Source organism: Fulvia fulva, chromosome 1 (assembly GCF_020509005.1).
Source record: "Fulvia fulva chromosome 1, complete sequence".
NCBI classification, from domain to species: Eukaryota; Fungi; Ascomycota; class Dothideomycetes; order Mycosphaerellales; family Mycosphaerellaceae; genus Fulvia; species Fulvia fulva.
The window spans coordinates 7,606,991-7,621,483 of record NC_063012.1 but is presented as its reverse complement, the minus strand read 5'-3'; the positions used below and the strand labels follow the sequence as shown (position 1 = coordinate 7,621,483).

At 54.7% G+C, this 14,493-nt stretch overlaps 5 protein-coding genes across 5 annotated transcripts; 2 read left to right on the top strand and 3 right to left on the bottom strand.

The window, feature by feature from the left end:
* Window positions 1-293: 293 nt before the first annotated feature.
* On the bottom strand, window positions 294-1,607 carry CLAFUR5_01436 (Pectate lyase H; the record flags this gene model as incomplete). Its single annotated transcript, XM_047900584.1, has 3 exons — window positions 294-457; window positions 514-759; window positions 812-1,607. The coding sequence occupies 3 exons, from the start codon at window positions 1,605-1,607 to the stop codon at window positions 294-296; spliced, it is 1,206 nt and encodes a 401-aa protein (XP_047756221.1).
* A 2,658-nt stretch (window positions 1,608-4,265) lies between these two features.
* Window positions 4,266-8,378, top strand: CLAFUR5_01435 (uncharacterized protein; the record flags this gene model as incomplete). The annotated part of the gene is made up of 1 exon (XM_047900583.1): window positions 4,266-8,378. One exon carries the CDS (start codon window positions 4,266-4,268, stop codon window positions 8,376-8,378), a length of 4,113 nt encoding a protein of 1,370 aa, XP_047756220.1.
* Window positions 8,379-8,575: 197 nt separating this feature from the next.
* Window positions 8,576-10,425, bottom strand: CLAFUR5_01434 (Homeobox protein; the record flags this gene model as incomplete). Its single annotated transcript, XM_047900582.1, has 3 exons — window positions 8,576-9,832; window positions 9,898-10,009; window positions 10,064-10,425. The coding sequence occupies 3 exons, from the start codon at window positions 10,423-10,425 to the stop codon at window positions 8,576-8,578; spliced, it is 1,731 nt and encodes a 576-aa protein (XP_047756219.1).
* Window positions 10,426-11,687: 1,262 nt separating this feature from the next.
* CLAFUR5_01433 (uncharacterized protein) lies at window positions 11,688-12,884 on the top strand (the record flags this gene model as incomplete). The annotated part of the gene is made up of 4 exons (XM_047900581.1): window positions 11,688-12,092; window positions 12,250-12,304; window positions 12,363-12,605; window positions 12,658-12,884. The coding sequence occupies 4 exons, from the start codon at window positions 11,688-11,690 to the stop codon at window positions 12,882-12,884; spliced, it is 930 nt and encodes a 309-aa protein (XP_047756226.1).
* Window positions 12,885-13,846: 962 nt separating this feature from the next.
* On the bottom strand, window positions 13,847-14,470 carry CLAFUR5_01432 (uncharacterized protein; the record flags this gene model as incomplete). The annotated part of the gene is made up of 2 exons (XM_047900580.1): window positions 13,847-14,389; window positions 14,447-14,470. 2 exons carry the CDS (start codon window positions 14,468-14,470, stop codon window positions 13,847-13,849), a joined length of 567 nt encoding a protein of 188 aa, XP_047756225.1.
* Window positions 14,471-14,493: the final 23 nt, after the last annotated feature.

Below are 14,493 nucleotides of genomic sequence, written 5' to 3'. Positions count from 1 at the left end.
ACCCGTCCGCGCGAGTAAACTCGTCAAAACCCCCGGCCGAATCGATTCTGCAGCTGGCGATGGTTTTGCAAACGTGGAAATACTGCTACGCTGACGCGAGAGGGGATAACATGGCGAGTGTGTGCAAAGGGAATCCTGGTCCAAAGTTGTGTTGCACATGGGGACTAGCCCGCTCTTCTTCCGGTGCATCTATTTTGTTGTTACATCGACCCTATCAAACTCTCCAACTACCCCGAAGCAAATCTATAGCTCATGCTCTGGTAAAATACATCGACTCAACTCGTGTTCCACATTTAGGACGAAGTGACATCAGAAGTGCTGTAAATACAGGCATCGCTGGGACCGCTTGAGATCTCCTCCGGCTCATCGCCAGTGTCGTTACCCTCGTACTCGACGCAGATGTCTGAGACGCCAGAGGTGGTGACGGACTTGAAGGTGGCAGTGTCACCGTAGTTAGCTGGACAGGCATGTTAGTGAAGTGTTGTAAAAAGGGAGTAATGAAGGCAGACTCACAGTTGATGCCAGCCAGAGACTTTCCATCAGTAGCAGTAATATCATTGAAGATGACGTGTCGCTCGTACATGGTCTTGCAGTTACCACACGACCTGTAGAGTTTGCCAAAAGACTCGACAGTGAAGCCAGAGACAGACATGGTGCCACCACCGTTGTGCTGGAGCACCTTGTCTTCAGCGCCGAAAGCACCTCCCCCCTCGATCGTGGTGGTAGCGCCGGTCTCTTGCTCCTTGATAGTGAACGCATCTGTGATGAAGACTTAGCAGAAAGCTCCACAAATGCGGAGTCAATTTCTCACCTTCGCAGACGGCCGCCCACCAAACATTGGTAAGCTTGCAAGCACCAAAGCAGTGAACACCCTCAATCTGGTTTGGCCCGATGATAACGTTGGAAAGGGAAGCACCCTCCTCGAGGTAGAAGACGGCGTCGCTGTCGCCACCCTCAGACTGGCCAGTGCAGGATTGGCCACGGTCGTAGGCTACCATACCACCATCGAAGAACTCGCCGGCGGCGATAGTCTTGACGGCATCGAGAGCGGAGCTGCCAGAGGATGCTGGAATCTTGCCGCCGGAGGAAGAACCAGAGGAACCGGAGGTGGAGCTTGGGGTAGCAGTGACTGAGGCGGCGCCGGAACTCGCAGCAGGAGAAGAAGTCGACTCCTCCTCATCATCGGAAGAACTGGAGCTTGGGGTAGCAGTGGCTGAGGCGGTGCCAGAGCTCGCGGCAGAAAGAGAAGTCGACTCCTCCTCATCATCGGAAGAGCTGGATTCCTCTTCGTCATCAGAAGAGGAAGATTCTTCTTCTTCTTCTTCTTCTTCTTCGTCGGCAGAAGATGACCCCTCTTCGTCCTCATCTTTGTCCTCCTCTTCCTCCTCATCGTCGTCTGAACGGGCCTTGAAGCCTGAGGAAGAGCCAGTTGGGTAGATGGGGTAGCCAGTTGGCAGAGCGACACCACCAGTGGCCGTGGGGAAGCTGATGCCGGTGCCTGGGGCCGGAGCAGCTGGGTAGCCACCGTAGCCACCCTTGGGTGGGAAGTGAGGAGCGGCTTGGCCGACGACGGCCAAAGCCAGTGCTGCTGCGGTGATATACTGCATTATTGCTGACTCGCGTAGTATTCAAAGGGGTTGTGGATCCTTGGAGAGCCTGCCTCAAAGAATGTGATTTGCTGGAAAAGAATGACTAGCGACCGGTCGCTGTGAATGAAGGAATTTGCTTGGGGGGAGGTGAAGAGGCTTGATGAGGATGGAGAGATTGGTCAACTGAACGAGCTGATAGTTGTGATTTATACAGCCCTCATCGCAGCTGCATGACGCCCGCGCGTTGTGGCCTTCTGAGGCCGATCAAGGCCCACGAGGCGAGGCGTTGAACACACGTCGGCCGTGATAGGTACAGTATCAGCTCATTTCTCCGGTCTCAAGAGCCAGAAGCTGCGTATTGAAACCTGACAGGCAAAAGCTTAGCAGATGGCCAAGAGGCAAGAGAGGAGAAGCCAAGAGCGATAGACGGAGCCTCGTGGTACTAGTAGCTGAATGCGTAGCAGCCTGGCAGGGAGCTTCCTGTTTCGTAGATAGTGCATGTAGGGAGACCTCATTTGCACGCAATATCTGTGGTGCAATGACCCTCACTCGTGATGGCCTCGACCGAAGAACACTCGCAGAGGTTGATGACACAGGTGGCGGCCTTGAGCGCTAAGCGTGGTACAGACTGGAGTATAGCGATTCCAACGCCTTTTCGAGATGCGCGGTAATCTATGCGAGAAAGCGACAGTGCTCTATGGCCGCTTCTGATTCGTAGAGTGATTTGCTGCGGGTTGGTTGCGACAGGCTCTGGTATCTCATCACAGAGCCATGCATCGGAGCTGTAGCAGCAAAAGGTTGTCCGACGAATCTCGCTCGTCCCTCGCAGGCTGCCAGCGCAGTGCTCGCGGCGTTGTTCTGCTTGCGATGCGATGACCATGCTTCGTAGCAAGTCGTATTGCGTAGAGCTATCGGTGGACGCCGCACGTGTGCAGGTGGTTGCATGACAGGCCCACTTAACGATATTTTTGAAACCGATACATGTGGGTCGAGCTGTCACATCTATGTGTGACGGTCGCTGCCGAACACGTGAAGTCAGTCAATCAAAGCCACACAGGATGCTAGATTCCATTAGGGTCGTGCTTCGGCATGTGGCCGGTTGATGATAAGAACTCCACGGATGTTGGCGTGATGAGCGCCTATGATGATCATGTCTTCACCGGCCAGACTGTGTGAGGGGCGAGCCCTTCACTGCCATCGCCTGGATGCACTTGGCTCGAACGTCGAGATCGACGTGATGAGGCTTGTACGTATCAAAGGCGACCATGTCGATTCATATTCGTATCCAGACGCAGTGCTCCTCGCCGCTGATTGCACTGCTGAGATGTGCACTTGTCCACTCTGAATGTAGCAAAGCAGTCACTGAATGACCGCCTCGCCACATGCTTAACGGACAGGTCGAACGAAGCTGGTAACTGCGCGTACTGTCCGTTGGTATCTGCGCAAGTGTAGACATCATAGCTACGGGGCTAGTCAAGTTCCGAGCAACGACGAAGAATAGCGACATGCTGCCCTGCGGCACAGCACACAACTTTGGTTCGATACCCCGGAGCCGAAGTTCGGGCCTCTGCAAGGCAGGTGGATCGGCTCCAGATTGATGAAAGTCGGCGTCAGCTTTGTCGCCAGAACACAGCCGGAGCTCATGTTTCGGGTTGAGAGCCGACTTCGATCGAACGTACCGTAGTTAGTCGGAAGCACGACACGTAGTATATAACCAGCCGGAAGGTAATTTGTGCTCGTTGCTCGTTGAACTACATTGCGCACCACTGGTTGATGAGTCGGCAGGACCTGAGATGGGTAGGTCTAATGTCATGGAAGTAATGGCTGCCAGCCGATTGTTCTTGATCAATACTTGTCGAGGACGAATTGCTCATATCGTAGTCGTTAATTAGGCGATAGGTTGGCTGACTACCTCATCGACAGCTCTGCGAAAGTGCTTCGAGGACTGTGCTCGGGTGGCACGTCCAGTAGCAGAGGCAGTCTTGCTAAGTAGCCATGTGTCTGTGTACTCATGGAGGATGCCATGACTGTGATGCAACCGCGCCGATGCTCAGGTCTTCCGGTCCCAAGGTTGTCAAAGACAAGCCGCAACAGTGTGGTAGTTTATCAGGTCATGTCCCATCAGGAGAGGTCTTGTTCCGGTAGATGCAGTTTGTTGAGTGAGGGAGTGAGGGAGTGAGGGAGTGTAGGAGTGTAGGAGTGTAGGAGTGTAGGAGTGAGGGAGTGAGAGAGTGAGGGAGTGAGAGAGTGAGGGAGTGAGAGAGTGAGGGAGCGAGGGAGTGTAGGAGTGAGGGAGTGAGGGAGTGTAGGAGTGAGGGAGTGAGGGAGTGTAGGAGTGAGGGAGTGAGAGAGTGAGGGAGCGAGGGAGTGTAGGAGTGAGGGAGTGAGGGAGTGTAGGAGTGAGGGAGTGTAGGAGTGAGGGAGTGTAGGAGTGAGGGAGTGAGGGAGTGTAGGAGGTAGGTAGTCAAGAGCAACCTTAGTGTGCTCAATTGAGTTTCGGCTTGATGCTTCCGAGAGCTTCACTCACTCGCCGAATGTTTGTGCCTGAGCGCGCCGTGATCCATCTTCGTGTGAGAGCTGACGTGTGTGCTGGGCTCACAGCACGGGACAAGTGTAATGGTACCACGATGATGCGTCGCTAGACACACACACAGTGTACATGTACTGCAGTGCAACATGGCCGACTCGCACCTGAACCTCATCCCCGTAGGCCTCAAGGAAGCTGCCCTCGATTCGCCCACCTTCCGCGCGACCGCCCTGCACTTCGCCGACAACATCGATGCCGTCGAGCGATGGCTGGACGGCTATGTCAAGGCTGCATCCAAGCTGGTCTTGGAGGTCTCGTCCCTGGAGACGGCCGTAAACTCCTTCCTCAGCCAGTCCACGCCGCCCACGCCGATCAGCGAAGCAGTCCTCGACCATGATTACACCTTACTGGCCATGCGCCGGTATGGCGAGGGCGCAAGAGAGTTCTGGAACACCACCTTGCGCGGCATCAAGCGATATGACAATGCTGTCGTGGACCCAATCAAAGGCTGGCTGAACAGCGACCTGAGACTGTTCAAAGAGGCCAGGCGGGCGATGGAGAATGCCCAGAAGCACTTCGATGGGATCATCAGTCGCTACGCAGCCCAGGGCAAGATGAAGGAATCTTCGTCCTTGCGAGAGGATGCCTTCCAGCTGCACGAGGCAAGGAAGGTCTACCTGAAGTCGAGCATGGACTTTTGTGTACAGGCACCGCAGCTGCGAGCATCGCTGGACAAGCTGATTGTGCGTATATTCGCCGATCAGTGGAAAGAGATGAAGAACGCGAGAGAGTCTGGCGCAACAACCTTTGCTAAGTGGAGCAGCGAGATGGAAAGAGTCCGAGGCTGGAGTCGAGAAATGGAGAATTCCGAGCGAGCTTTCAAGCATGAGCTTTCTGTAGCGCGAAAGCAGATCGAGCACAATGCAGAGCAGATGAAACGGCCTTCTCGCGAGTTGGAGGACTATTCAACATCAACAGTGCCATATTTGGGAACCGGTGCAGCTGCTGCAACGGGAACAACGAAGCAGGCACAGGAGAGGCCAGAGAAGCAAGGCTGGCTTTTCTTGAGGACCGTCACTGGAAAGCCTGCGAGAACTGTGTGGTCAAGAAGGTGGTTCTTCGTCAAGAATGGTATCTTCGGCTGGCTCGTCCAAGGTACACGATCGGGTGGAGTCGAAGAGAGCGAGAAGACTGGCGTTCTGTTGTGCAGTGTACGGCCAGCGTTCCAGGAGGAACGTCGCTTTTGCTTCGAGGTGAAGACAAAAGACCAGAGCGTCATTCTGCAAGCGGAGACTCAACAAGAGCTTACTGAGTGGATTAGTGCATTCGAAGTTGCCAAGCGCAAGGCTTTGGAGGACCCAGGAAGCACAGAGTCGATCTCGCAGACACCTGGGGTTGATGCCGCTTTTGCTATAAGTCCACCTGTAGCGCCGGAGTTTGCCGCCAAGGTTGGAGATGGTCATATGCCTACAGGCAGCGAAGAGGTTGGCCTCACTGTACCTGAGCGTGCGGGCACAGACCTTCCCAACAGGGCCAGCTTCGATGTCAATCCAGCACGTCGAGTGACAAGTCTCGAGCGAGATCCAGAAGGCATTCGTGAAGGCACTCGCGAGCACGCCGCTCGCATAATACAGAAACTTGATCTGCACAAACGATCGAACACATCGACGCTCCAGCCTTCTCAGGCACCCACTTCGGGAGGAATTGCTAGCTTGATATCGGCAAGCCACAACATTCTCCCAGTTGGACCTGGCGCACCGCCCTCCAATGCCACTGATAGCATCAAGCGCAACCTCACTATGCCCTCCAGTAGTCTAGCTCCTAACACATTAGCCAATCCCCCTGCAGCCACGAACCTCAGTCACGCCGCAGTCGTGATCAGTGGGGAGAGAGGAATTGGTCTTGGTCGTGCGGATGGCTCAGGTATGCCCTCTGGGATCTTGGCCAATTTATGGGGAAGTAGCAATTGGGGACATGTCAACCGCATTGGAGAAGATCTCAAGCCGCGAAAGCCGAGTTCCAACCAGAACAGCCCACAACTTCGAGCCATGTCAATCTCGCAAGATGATTCGATTGTTATGGATGGTATGCACGAACCGCCCAAGCAAATCGGTCCTGCCTTGGCGGCCCTGGGAACCTCGCCAGGCCACCGTAAGAATTTGAGTGTTGGCACGGAAAGTGTCGCTGCAGCAGCAAAGACGGCGACAGACGATGGCGCAGACGACTATCCTAACTACTACCCGCTTCCGTTGAAGGCACAGAACGCGCAATTTCGCATCTTATTCCCGAGCGTGCCCAGATCCGAGAAGGTGGTTCTTGTGTTCCGAGCAACCTGGAATCCCAATGATCAGCAGGAGTTCCCTGGTCGCGTCTACGTCACGGAGCGAGAAATCTACTTCTTTTCGAACCACCTTGGCCTTGTTCTCATCACAGGAGTGAGCTTAAGCTCGATCAAAGAAGTCACTGCGGCACCAGGACGTGATTGCGACTTCGTATACCTCCACATGAAAGAGGGCAGTCGCCAGGACGATCCTCGAAGGGTGACTGTCAAGGTCTTCCTGGAGCCATTGAAGCTCCTCCAACGACGACTGAACTATCTAGTGAAGAACGCGGACGCAGAAGAGCCAGACAATCTTCAAGAAATGTTGAAAGTCCTTATCAAGATGGAGGTCGAACCACCTCGGAGATCTTCGAGCGTGGAGAGCTGGGAGGACTTGGCGGACGACGCCATTGACTCGCCCACTGGTGATCCGAACACCCCTCAGCGCCGCCGCGAGCGGAATATCAAAGCGAACCTGCGTATCGATGGCAACTTGTACGGTGAGGCCACGAGGACCGGGCGAGACGTACAGAAGTTCAAGCTGCCAGGTCAGGCAGTAGTCTATGCACCACAGGGCATGCATGCGAGCATATCCAGGGAGTTCAACGTCAGTGCGAAAGCACTCTTCCATGTCGTGTTCGGAGACAAGAGTGCCGTCTTCCAATTGCTTTACGCCAACCGATGGGACGATAAAATCATACAGACTCCATGGTCCAAACCAGAAGGCGGCCACTGGATCCGAAAGTTCACCAGTCAGAACCATCACTCATCACCAGCCGACAGCCAGGTCATCGACATCTTTAATGATCATCTGTGTTATGCGGTCACGAATAACAAGGAGCCGCGTCGACTTCCGTACGCAACATCGTTCTCACTAACCACCAAGTTCGTCATCACACATTCGTCAAAGTCTCGCTGCAAGCTAGCCATCTACCAGAACCTTATATGGCACAAACCGGCGCCGATGGCATACATCAGGAGACTCATCGAAAAGCAAGCCTACAATTCGTTGGAGGCCGATGCTCTGGACCTAACGAACGTGGCGATGGACCAAGTAGCAAAACTCGGGAACCACAGCAAGACCAACAAAGCAATCGAGATCTTTGGCAGCGTGGGACAGCAGACTCAGGCCGCACAGATTGACAGCAAACAGGTCCCACAAGAAGTGCTACCTGCCGTCGTCAGCCAAGCTCAGCCAAAGCAAGTCACAGTCCTGCGTCTCGTCGCCAACGATCTCTTCGCCAAAGCACTGGGCATAACGAGCATGACGTTCGACATCATTGTCGCGTCTCTGAAGGGAATCATCGGGATCTGCACAGCCCACACACTGCTCGTGGCAGTACTCCTCATCTCGATTCTCTACAACGGCTGGTATGGCTTTCGCGATGGATTAGTGTGGTACCATGACCGCAACGCCGCGAAGTTCATGTCGAAGATCGGGGTCGTGCCGAACCCGGCCATGACGAGAGCTATATACCTCCACGACATGGAGGAGCTGATCACCCCGAACGTTGACAACGATACCCTTTCCGCCTTGTCGACAGATCATGATTCCGTCAAGACTTGTAGAACGACGTTCGGCGAACAGCTAGTATCGTCTACCTCTGTCGACCCGGGTTCGGCCAATGCTGCGGCAGCGCGATTTCATAGATCGAGGGAATCGCTCGCGCGGCAACGACACGATCTCCTTGTGGCTTTACGGGTTGTGAACCATGTCGAGAAGGATATTGTGCTAGCTGAGTGGGAAGAATGGGTTCGTGCTGAGGGAAAGAAATGTGCAAAGGTTGAGGGAATGCTGAGGCGACGACACAAAGCTCAGCAGGACGGTAAAGTGAGATCTGATGCCGATCTTGATGCCGAGCTAGGGAGCGAGTTTGCTGAGTATTGTAGAAGCTGCAGATTGGAGTTGGGACAGTTGATGAATGGGACGAGTCTGATGTGATGAATATGACGAGAATGAAGATGAGTTCTCGGGGTTTTGTCTGACAGATTGTAGTCCTGACTTGAGATACCCTGATAGTATGTCTGCCTCTTTTGTTGCTGTCTGTCAATCCTATCACTGGGACAAGACCGTTGCAAAACTTTGCTTGCTAGCTTCTCATGCCCAATCTGTATGCCGGCTCTGTTCCTGGCGCTGTCCTATCGCCAATTCCCTTGACTCAGGGAGAGCAAACCTTGAACACAGTCAAGATCGTCTTCGCCTGCTGCGCTAGCACCCTGCTTCCTACCTCGCATGAAGGCTGCCACTTCGTCGTCCTCCCTAGGACCGCCGTCTTCACCTTGTCTTTGCTGGGTACGACGCCCACGACGCTCTGCTATTACTTCATCCGAGGTAGGTGACCAGTTCTCTTTATCTGAATCCGTGCTCTTCACGTAGGCAGATTTGGCTGAATGCTTCAGCGTAGGAGGGTTCCGCAGGCTTTGGCTCGATCGACTCTGCTGTAGCCTTCCCATGGAAGTACTTGATCGTTGCAGCGAAGGTCGCTTATGGTCTAGCTTGGGTCGTTTCGCTGAGCTGGGTTGCTGAAGTGGCATTAATGAGTTTCTTTTGTTCGGTATGGAGCCGAGAGCGTTTCGTCCTGATGTCGAGCGGAGCAAACCTATTGCTCCTGCTGCAGAGCCACTCGCGTCCTTTTCGGCCGCTGTTTCGAAGGAGTTGCGGTTCTCCTTGTCGCACCAGAATTCCCAGGAGCGTGAGTCGCGGGATCGGCCGCTGAAGGAGCGTTGGAGGCTCCTTGGCGTGGGTATTGAGGCTGTTGAGCTGACTGAAGCTGAGAGATCTGTTGGTGCTGCTTGCACCGGTCGTGGTGGGGACGGTGATGAGGCGTCCTTGGTGACTATCTCGGCTTTGCCTTCTGCGTTAAGAGACAGTCGGACCACTGAAGCTGATTTCTTGAGCCGGCGAGCCGGCGTGGGATGGAGTGACACCGGTGAGCTGATTTGGTCTGAAGGGTCTTGACGCAGGGATGGCACACCGGATCTGCTTGCGACATATGCGGTTGGTAGAGCCTGCTCAGCTGGATGCGACGCTGACGCTGCGGCTCCGGACGAGATCAGCGATCGAACGATCGAGGCCCCGGTGTCAGCATTCACTCGATCATGGACCTGACAAGGTTGCGTTGAAGACGTGTCCCCGACCGCAGGGCAGTCGTTCTGAGCAGTGGGTGTCAAGGGTCGAGCTGGATAATCAGAGGTTTCGGCATCACGAGCGATCCTTGGGCTTGGCTGACTCTGTTCGTGCGAACTAGACTCTGCATCATGCTGTTCCTGATCAAAGTTGTAGGGCAGACCAGCGGGTGGGCCTCCGGCACGCGACATGTGGAATTGTGCGACCTCGTGTGGCAGGAGAGGTCGCGATTTGCGTCTGGAGCTTTGTCGTCTGTTCTGAAACCAGATCTGTGATAGCGTCAGTGGGGACGGTGTAGATGAGCTGCCAGCGTAGAAAGCCATTGAATACACACCTGGACTTCCTTCTCGCCAAGTGCTACACTCTTGACCAGCTCCACGCGAGCTGCCTTGTCAGGCTTGGGATCGCGTTGGTAAGCTGCTTCCAAGACAGCCTGGTCTTCCGGGCTGTGACGAAGTAGTCAGTGCGTGTGAGCCGAGTACTCTCAAGCCTCTCCGTACCTCGTTCTCTTGCGCTTCTGCCGTGCAGAGGGCCTATCGTCAGCAGTGGGCGGGAGATTGTTGTGGACTGTGTCGGTGGAATGGTTGAGAAACGCATAGCTTCCGGGCGGCGAGGAGCTGGAGCGTTCTGTCTTGGTGCCCATGGTCAAGCCTGGTGTCTGCTGCACTGGCGAGACTGCTGTGCCTCGCGAATGTCGATGTATACAGCCCGAGGATATTGTCGCTTGAAAGACGCAGACGCGTCCCACTGGCGGAGAACGCGTTGCAGTGCAAGCTCCCGCACGAGCCCACCTCTCGTTCTTGCTCCCACGCTCCATTTCGCGACACGCCATCTTTCTTTTGTGCAACTCCAACGCCATCATGCATCAGGACACATGGACCAGCTGCATCCACTGCCCGCCATAGCCTTACATCCGAGCTGTCATCGCCGATATGGCACCATCAGAGGCAATACCTTCGTTATGGGCCGACAGGGAAGGGTCTTGCTCGCCAGACAGCCACCAGCACGTTCGACGCGCCGACACACGTGAGGTCGTTGCATACCACGCGTCCCGGACAGCCGTCTACTCTGCGACCCTACTGCACGACAATACACTCATTCTTGTGGACGGCGGAACATCGAAGCATCGCGAAGCTTACGCTCGCCGCAGGCACTCATTGTACTTGTGCGCGGCAGCGATCTGTTCATCAACGACGAATCTTCCGAGCATTAGAGAGAGCCTCGCTCCGAAACCGACATGTGTCTCACAAGGTGGCTAATTCGGCTTGAGTGGATTGTCTTTGCTGCATCAATATGCTCCCATGGCTGCAGATTACGCGACATAGGTGCAGACATAAGCTTCGTCTGCGTCACACGTGCAGTTCAAGTATGATTGCAGAGGCACCTCATTGCGGACTAGCGAAGGCCCGTGGCCTTACAAGTTGCATCGACTACATTGACCGGTGAAGAGGTGTGCCGCATGGTCCTCTCCCTCACTCAGACGGACTGCGGCTCAACATTGACTTCCACCATCTATTGGCTATACCCCACGGCTCTCATAATTTGTCTTGGGCACCTCGGCGTCTCTGCCACCGGATTCGACGCATCGACGACTATCCATGTCCGGACTGGACTTGCGTGATTCCTCGACTTCTTGTCACTCGCCCTTGAACAGTCGAGTACTCTGGTGCTCCGTCCACTTCATACAAGCGAGGCGGATCAACCTTGCACTTCACGGCCGACTTTTTACAGCCCGGACAACAGACAGACAAAGCTTCTCGCTTCTCACAGATGCAGGTACTTGAGCTTGAGACTATAGCAAGGCCCTTGCACTTCGAAACTCGCATGGCTAATCGATAGACTAGCATTACGCTAGGTGTCGGCACGCTCCCCAGCTGCCCTTACGCCCAACGAACCACAGTTTGCAAAGGCCTTTCCGGTGCTCAAGCAAGCTCGCGGCCCACCGGCAGCTGATGGCAGCCTTGCCGTAGCTGCAGATGTTCCCAGCGCGCCCATCTCTTCCAAATGTGCGGTAGAGGCCTCAGTGCATTGTGACTCGATAACCTCTTCCTGGCTCCTGCGCTCCTACATTGGACGTGGAGTGACCCTGTGTTGTATCATCGATCCTGAGCAAAGGTGTACAACATGATTCCTACACTACTGCCTCTGGGACAAGCTGGAGGCTCAACTGCTTCTCCGGACATACCGACTCTTGGATCAGCTTCCACGTCTGCTTGCGTAGCACTATGCCGCAAGCCGTCCACTGGACCTCAAACGTCTGCGGCCGCAGCGTGGAAGCCACGTGCTACCACGCGGTTGAGTATACGGAGGACTTACCTCATTCGCCACCCCAGTGGCCTGATCAATATAACAGCCATGCACTACGAACGCCCTTCTAAGGGTCGCAAAGATCAGTCGCCGGATACTCTTTCAGTGTCAGATATGTCAATTATGAGAGTCGCAGTTGCCGGCACTGGTGGGCTTGGACGACTTATCGCTCACTACATCGATGCCGACACGAGCCATCACGTTGTGCTTCTATCAAGAACAGTAAGTCCAGCACCTCGTACCAGTGCGACTTGAAGGCGATCCAATCATCGCTCCAAGCTCTTCGTGAGAACACACCCATCTCGCTTTTAGTCCCTAGCGATATCGCTGGTCTCGATCCTACGGTGCTGCACACATCAGCATACTAAAACTGTCACAGGAGCAGCCACAGCTCACGAGCGCGGGATATCAGGTTGCAGTAGTCAACGACGTTTGTGTGCGGAGTACTTTTCGAAAGGTTTCAGCCTGGAGGTCTATCTCATTCGCGGATAGGCGTGAATCCAGGGATTGGCGGCGAAGGCGACTACATGATGAACTGCAGGACAATGACGGCCATGATCCCGGCGTACAACACAGAAAACGAATCGAATGTCACTATCTGCATGACCGCGGCGCAGGACGTGGCCCGTTTCGTCGTGAAGGCGCTCGACCTCTGCACCTGGCCTCCCGAACTCCGCATGTGCCGTGGCAGAGTATTGGTCAAAGATCTTGTCGCTCTTGTACAACGACTGAAAGGTGCGCCATCTCGTGAGATACTCTACCATGAGTGCCACAGCTAACTCTTCAGGGCAACGTTTCGACGCGCAATGGCATGGCCCAACGACACTTCGCGCTGAGCTGCAGGTAGCAGTCGCTCAGGATGATCAGGCACGACAAATCCGCATACAAGCTCTGATCAATACGGCAGAAGGCTGCTACGACTTTACGCAGCCTGACCTGAATCAACACTTCAATGAAGTGCGCACGGTGGACTTCGCAACGTGGTTCACACGCAAGTGGAACCCGCACTCCTGAAAGCAAGCAAGCCAAATTGATCACATAGCGACATGCAGGCAACGTGGTGTTCTCACTGGCAGCGAACGATACAGGTAGTGTGGAAAATATCAGCTCGGGAAGTACCAAGTAAACGCAACTCAGGACTGTACGGTCGCGAATGACCTTTGCTAATTCGCCATCTGCGGCATTATTTGCCACCTTTGCTCAGCAGGTGAAGTCGTATTTCTTAGCGTCTTCAGCCCATTTCAGCCTCAGGCTCGCACTTGCAGCTGAAGGATTGCTGGCAAAAGGAAGACTCATCAAGCAATGAACCAATCACCAGAAGGAGACCTGCCTGTATTCCCAGACATATCTCATCCGCAGACCCCGCAGAAGCTCCTGGACGTCGATAAGACATCCACTTGAAGTCACATAACTTCGACTATGCCGGCCCAGCAATCAGAGAATGCATTTAAGCCATCCTTCCGGCTCACGACCGCGTGCAATACCGGACCACAACAAGTGGCGATGGTTCACATTAACCGCAGGGATCTCCGCTCTTCTGTTGTCGAGCTGCTTTGAGTTCTGGGCTGAGAACTGTATCGATCCTTCCTCTCTTATGCTGCAGGCACAGACATACTCGGCTATTTTCTCCGGTGAAAGGCACGTGGGGGACTTGCATGTGTTTACGATGGACAACTCTGACGCTGGAACAACACGCCAGCAGGGATATGCCAGGCTCCGGGTGACCGCAGATCATGCCGGCTGACTTCCAATCACCAACACCCATCCCCTCGACATACAGGTGATATCCTTAGCAAGAGACCGACTCTTCGAAAGTGCACCTTTGAGGCCGGTCACAGCGGTCGACTCCTTGATAAGATGATACCCTCTAAGACGACATGAACAAAAAGAACTGACCTTTGATAGATTCGATCAAGTGTTACGGTCGTTGACTACTCTAGCACTCGTACACCATCGCCACCACTACACGGCTACGCCTAAGCACTCGTCTCTTTCAACGCATCAAATTGCCCGTCATTCGTAATCTCACTCTCCCTAGGTCCCGCACCACCCGCGCTCGGCACATTCGTCTCCTCGAACTTGTTCAACCCTACCCGACCTGGGTCATTCTTCCCACCAATGTCGGTGTTGAAACTCGCATTCGGACCCGACGAATCGAATCCTCCTTCCGTCAGGTTCTGGCCCTTGGGCTCGAAGTTATCAGCCTGGGAAGGTGCTGAGTTGGAGACATCGCCCGGTGCCGAGGAGCCCTGGCCACCTAACCGGCTCGCGGCGTCGAGCTGGTTCTGATCATCCCAGCCTTCCTGGGCCGAGCGAGCTTCGGCATCGGGCGCTGGGTCGAGGCGTGTAGCGTTGGATGTGTCGGTGGTGTTTGTGGTTGTTGACCTGGCGGGTTGTGCACTTACGCCGCGGTCGTCTGAGTTGGCGGCGAAGTCACCGCCTGAGTTAATGGAATCGGCGGCGAGGGAGTCGGAGAGAACTGTGCCGGGGTTCTCCGTTTTGTTGTCGCCGGTTGGGGCCTGAGAGGCGGGTTAGTATGGTTGGTAGGAAGCGATTGGGGGAGTGGGTAGAGTTACTCTTGGGTTGTCGCTGTAAGACATTGTGGATATGGTTGATTGGATGA